Source organism: Stylophora pistillata, chromosome 9 (assembly GCF_964205215.1).
Source record: "Stylophora pistillata chromosome 9, jaStyPist1.2, whole genome shotgun sequence".
NCBI lineage: Eukaryota > Metazoa > Cnidaria > Anthozoa > Scleractinia > Pocilloporidae > Stylophora > Stylophora pistillata.
In genome coordinates this window covers 4,152,937-4,158,936 of record NC_142527.1, presented here as the reverse complement: position 1 = coordinate 4,158,936, position 6,000 = coordinate 4,152,937, and the positions used below count along the sequence as shown (strand labels likewise).

At 40.9% G+C, this 6,000-nt stretch overlaps 1 protein-coding gene and 1 pseudogene across 1 annotated transcript; both read right to left on the bottom strand.

The window, feature by feature from the left end:
- Positions 1–3,496: 3,496 nt before the first annotated feature.
- LOC148722863 (uncharacterized) lies at positions 3,497–4,030 on the bottom strand. Its single transcript, XM_088733393.1, has one exon. It carries the CDS (start codon positions 4,028–4,030, stop codon positions 3,497–3,499), a length of 534 nt encoding a protein of 177 aa, XP_088589519.1.
- LOC148722862 (uncharacterized) lies at positions 4,031–5,893 on the bottom strand (annotated as a pseudogene).
- Positions 5,894–6,000: the final 107 nt, after the last annotated feature.

Genomic DNA, 6,000 nt, shown 5'->3' with positions numbered 1-6,000 from the left:
ACTGTTAAAGTAAACGCAAATATAGTGTTTAAACGAGAAAGAAGTGTGTTCATTTTGATTCAAAACCGAATTTTTTGCTAAATTCGGAGTTGTAAACTGTTCATTGGACAGTGGCTTTCGAGTCATTGAAATGCACACGAGTCTACAGTCTTTTAAAAGAGGCAATGTCTGAGAAAAGCGGACAAAATCTGAAAAAGCTGAAAGATCGGGGTCAGCCAAATTATTCCATACTAACATCATAGATAGGTTAGGTGGACTTACGGATAAATATACTAAAGTTTGCACGGCAAGTGTTCTGGTATAGGAGATACGAGATCCACTCCCCGTCAACCCCTCAGGTGCTAGTTTTTCGGGTGAATTTGACCCAAATTCGACGGCCAGCAAAAAATTTCAAATTTGGCGGACAATGTTTGTGTTTTGAACCTGATATGAATGGACATAGAACTTTGTGTTAAAAGCCAGAAATGTATGAAATAAGCACAAGTCAGTCTACACCACTTAGTTTTAAAATACCAATATTTCGTATCTGCTGATGAGCAAGAAATAAGCCATTTTCGACTTCCCGTAGAACACACAACTTCATCAAAAATCGGATGCCAAAACTAAACACTCTTACCTTCCTTCTATCACAGACAGTAATAGTCTTTTTGGGCCATTCAAACAGCAAGATGCTACATCACCTCCATTTCTCCTACCACTCGATGTTATATAATTGAAGCACGTCGCGACTCGAGCAAAGTGCTGTTTAAGCCGCTCTTGGATTCTGCATTAGATTTCTCCACAGTTACATATATATAGTTCACTTAAGTAGTCCCAAGAAGTTCAGAACTCCTCTTTGGCCAATTTAACAGTACAAAAATTTAAAAAGAAATACGAACTACATTTAAACAGAACGAAGCCATCTTGAGTTGGTTTACTCGCGAGGAACTGGGACCTACTTATGTTTTCTTTAGGTGGGGAGAGTCCTATGGCCGTCGCATTGTTGCCAGAAACGTCTGTGTGTCGCGATAAACAGCTCAAAATCTGAACAAATAATGACATAAACGAATCACGCTTAAAATAGAGCCAACAGGACTGCGCAATAGCGTGAACAAATATGTATTCATCTGATGTTTTTTTTTCGAGCGCGCGGCTTCTGATGCACATTTCCACCGTCAAGAAATCCGAGGTCTCGCCTCGATAATTCTTACACTTCTTTCAACTGAGCTATCCAACTCCCGCATTCTTCATAAGTCGATGCAGCACGCTGAAGCATGAATAACTGAAATTGTTGATTTAATAACAAAAACAGCAATGCCTATAAGGAAGTTCCGTTTAGTAGCTTCGAAGGAAGTACCCTTGTTTGACAGTTGTACTACATGACACTTGTAAAACAAATCTCTGTACAGTATAGGTATTACTGACTCAATTAGCTCTTCCTCGGTTAATCCCTCTACTCGACACGCTTTCCTCTGCATCATTTAGGAAAGCTTAAATAAGATCTCTACCTTTACCGCTGTTACGAGGATCGAATTATTTTTACTGATTCTGTCACGCAATCCCAGACTTTTCTAGAATTATCTATAATCTGTAATATTCCAGAAACTTCTTTCATGTGACTCAGCAGTTTTCAAAAATAGTACAACTTGTAATACGCTATAAATAGTAATAGAACATTCTAGATAACTAAAGTAAATGTATAAAAGCTGGCTTGTGAGAAGTACAAAGGAGATTTGCCCGAGGGCTTACCCTCGTGGCTTGCTGACTGAACTTGTGGAAGCTATGATGTGACGTGGCTATGACCTTTTGACTTTGCGACATCCGGAGAGAAGAAAGAGATGAAAAAGACGATAGTCGAGAGAGGAAGAAGATAGAGAATACAGAGTTTACTATGGAGTCCTCCGGAAGAGTCTGTGTACAAGGAAAGAATGCTATAGATCAAGAAAGCCAAGCGCCGTGGTCTTCAGTCGGCGGATGTTGGAATTGGAAGTTGATCACGACGAACACTTACACGGCATGAAGGATAGTAAGCCTGCTTTATGAACTGCTTAACTTAATCTTTAACCTAAGTAAATTAAACAGTGTGAAACTAATTAAATAATAGTTAAAATGGGTAACTGCTTGTTGTTATATTTTTGTTGCGTGCCATATATCGTACTCGTGAGTCTATTTTCATATATGCTTTGTTAGCGGACATTTGTTGGTCATTCGTGCACGTAACACCGCAAAGCAATCAAATAAGTATGATCCATTCAGTGTGAAATGTTCAGTGTCAAATGTTTAATTTAAAGATTTCAAAAAAGTAATTTTATAGTTCCACGGCTGCGTAGATTCTGAACAATTGAGATCAATAGACAAATTTCGATATATTAAAATTCAGCCTTAGACAGTAGACATCAGCTCGAGGCTCTGGGGAATAACAGCAGCGTTTGTGGAGTTTATCCAGAAACGCTGAAAGTCTTTAAACTTCAGAAACGCGCGGCACATGTAATTTTCGGAGCTGACACTAAAGCGAATAGCGTACAACTGATTAGGAAATTGAATTGGGTTCCATTCTTTCATGAGGCAAAAGTAAATAGGTCACTAATGGTGTACAAACGATTGTCTGGGGACTGTCCACCTTATATGTCCCAAATGCTCTTAAGAAATGCAGACAGAAATGAAAGATCAAGCAGACATGGACAACTAAACCTCGTCTGTCCCCGATTCAAACTGGAGTCAGAGGGAGGTAGGTCTTTCACAGTATCGACCTCACGCCTCTGGAATACCTTACCACTGGACATAAGAATGAAACCTACTATTAAATGTTTTAAGAAGGCCATGTTAGATTTTTTTAAGAATAGTTATAAACGATTAGAACATTTTATCTTATAGTTTTTATAAACTTTGTAATTTTAGATTTTTAGCTCCTGATCTTTTTCCATAATTAGTTTGTTTTTAATCTTTTTCAATAATTATTTGTAATATATTTTAAGAGGGCCACTGGTTTGTCAGTTTTATACTATTATGTGTTTTACCCTCTTTAAATAAAGTTGATTATTATTATTATTATCCCCCGGAGCCTCGTGCTAAAGTCAGTTTTTTTCGGCTTAATTTTAAAATGTCAAAATTGGGCTATTGTACTGATTTTCGGACATGAACATCAAACAAACAATCCAGTGAAACATTAGATGACATGAATTACAAACTCACGTCCACTGCAGGTGGAAAAAAAAGGAGAAACTGACCTCTACATGGACTTAGGAATATACTTGTGAAAAGAGGTCAAGAGATGGAATTCTTGACGTCTACGCGTTTACAAGATCTAAATTCAGAGAGGTTTCAATCGATAGGTGGATTTTACCTTACGTCATCGCCGCCATGCTGGTGGGCGGAAAACAAATCATAAACTCGTTTTGTTTGCCCACCAGCATTTGCTCGTTTCATCATTGTTATCTCTGTCTGGTGATTGCCTGGAAACCACCTATAGCCACCACTCTGATAGGTATAGCAAAGGTTAGTGTTCGTCATGCTAAATTCAGGAAGTAGGACGAATCTTTTTATCAACGGTTAAGATCACTACTTGATCTTTGAAGTATATCTTACCTGTTGTCACCCCTCTATTAAACTTTTCCACCAGAAACTTCTTCACGTTTTCGGTTGCTCTCTGGCCCTTTCGTTGCCGTTTTAGAGCCCAACCCTGTTGCGATGCTTCTCGTGTTGACATCCAATGGCTACCTGCTCGTACGTGCCCCGTTTGTCCAACGTGCGTTGACTGTATTCCCGTGATCTTTTTTGCCCATTCTTTTCGCGCTAAATCGTAACCAGTCTCATGCTCCGTGACCCTCACATGTCGCCTAGTATCCATGTGACCTTCAAGATCCTTCTGGGTTCGAAAGCTGGCCACACAACCTTCTTCTTGATACATAAAAAGGTCTTGCAAATTAGTATGTTTTGCCTTTACCTTTAGCAGCCCTGGCTTTGACAGTGAGAGGCGAAACGTAAGAGGCATGATGATATGAAGACCTGTTGTACCCTGCAGCGGTCGACCTACTTCATCGTATGGAAACATCTGACCTTCACCAATACCGTAAGCTTTCCAAGCCCTAATTCCGGAGGAAAGAAACTCAAAGTTGAACAGAGCGCTAATCCCTTTCCATTCTTCCGGCTTCGCTGCCTTTGCTACATCTACTTCTGCAACTGTTATTCTGCATCCACGGACACCACCATAAGATTCCAATGCCTCCTTCATGTCAACGGCTGTGACAACATCGTGCTTTTCGTTTACCCATCTCTGTATGTGACCTTTCATTGGGGCGATCTTCCTATCACACACATCCTTTCCAGATTGTGGATCTGAAAAGTCATACCTTTGGACAGTTATGCCTGCCCTCTCTCCAATGGATTTCAGGGACAGAATCAGTGAGGCATTATGGTAGCATCCCGCATTATCAGATTTCAGATAGGCCATCTCCACATTGGGGTGCTCTTGCTTGATGGTAACAAGAATGAGCTCTACTATGGATGCAACGGAAAACCAATCCTGTATACAGCTATCAAATATGTGCACTATGGTTTCAACATTGAATTCGTTCTCCCCAATTTTGAAAACAACGCAAGCAACATGCTAACTTTTTCCTCGCTTTGCGTAAAAATCGCTCATTTGCTCTCGGTACCGCTGGGGCAGATATTTCATTGCCCAGTCCATAATTACGAGAACGCTTTGATCGTTGAGTGCACCGAGAGTTTCTTCCTTGGCTTGCTCTTGATTGACAGTTCGAAGCATATGCGCTTTCCAACTCGCGATTGCCTCCACTGCGTGGGCCACGTCAAATGTAACCTGACTTTGCTCTTCATCTGTTAGAGTCAGCTTCGGGGAGTTGATCATGCTCATAACATTGGATAAAGCCTCATCTAGCTGGCTGCATGAGGGGAAAGACATATCATGAATGTGATTACAACGTTGAGCGAAGGCGTCGTTGTGAGGGTCGCTGAGACTGAAACCAGTGCAGTGGTCAACACATCTTTCCTCGGGTCCGACATGGCTCTTGAAGTCGGTTCTGAGATAACGCTTGGCTTCTTTTATGATGGCCTTGGCTTCTTTTCCCCAAATCGAAATGGCACCCCCTTCCTCAAGCACCACAATCACACGTTCGACGGACTCGAACGCCTATGCCCCTTCCGTTAAGAAATAATCTAAACCTTGAAGCGATTTCTGCCTGGATGCGGCGCACACATCGATAATTCTATATAATGTTCTTTCACTAGCTGGATTAAACTCTGTTTCTTGGCAATAAGAAATGTATTGCTTGATTATTCGTGAAGGCACCATCGTTCTAATCACATTCGGAATGGGAATTTTCTCTCCAGAAGCTAGCTTTAATTCTTTAGTTCCATAGGCAACGTCCTGTAAAAAATTTGCACTAGCAATAAAGTTGATGAAGTGATTTGTTTTCACCGGATCAAGGCGTGTTCGTTTAATTGGCTCGGACACCACTGGTTGTCCTGGCCCCTCTTCTGCAGCATGGCGACGGGCTTGATCGATCTGCCATTTACTAAGACCTGGAATCATCTCTCTTAGCTCCTTCTTTGAAAAACGTTTTGCAAACATTGAAAGAATTTGCAATCGGGTTTGTCGATTTTCCGCTTCGTGATACACCCTCAGCAAAATCGGCGATTGGTTTGTAGTCACTTCTTCTTTGACAGCACATGCTCTGCTTTCGTTTCCTTTCTTGGCAAGAGTTGTATCTAAAGAACGCTTCATTGCTTCCAGCACTTTCTCTTCTTGATCTGGTGCAATGGTTGTTGACATCTCTTTGAGAACTTGACCCACTTTCCGCAAGTAGTAGACCTTTTGTGTGCTTGATATACTTTCCCGATTCGAATTTAAAGTCGAAGCTATTGGACTAACTCTTCCATCTGATATATGTGCCAATGCTTCACTCAAGACTGCACGTTTCTCTTTTTATCTACCCAAAAGCTAATCTCTTCATCTTCTTCTTTCAGGTGAGTAACAGTACTGTTAAGTGTGCATCCAAACTC

Excerpts from the sequence above, each read along its gene's own strand:
- LOC148722863 (XM_088733393.1), bottom strand. The coding sequence starts at position 4,030 with ATGTTTCCATACGATGAAGTAGGTCGACCGCTGCAGGGTACAACAGGT.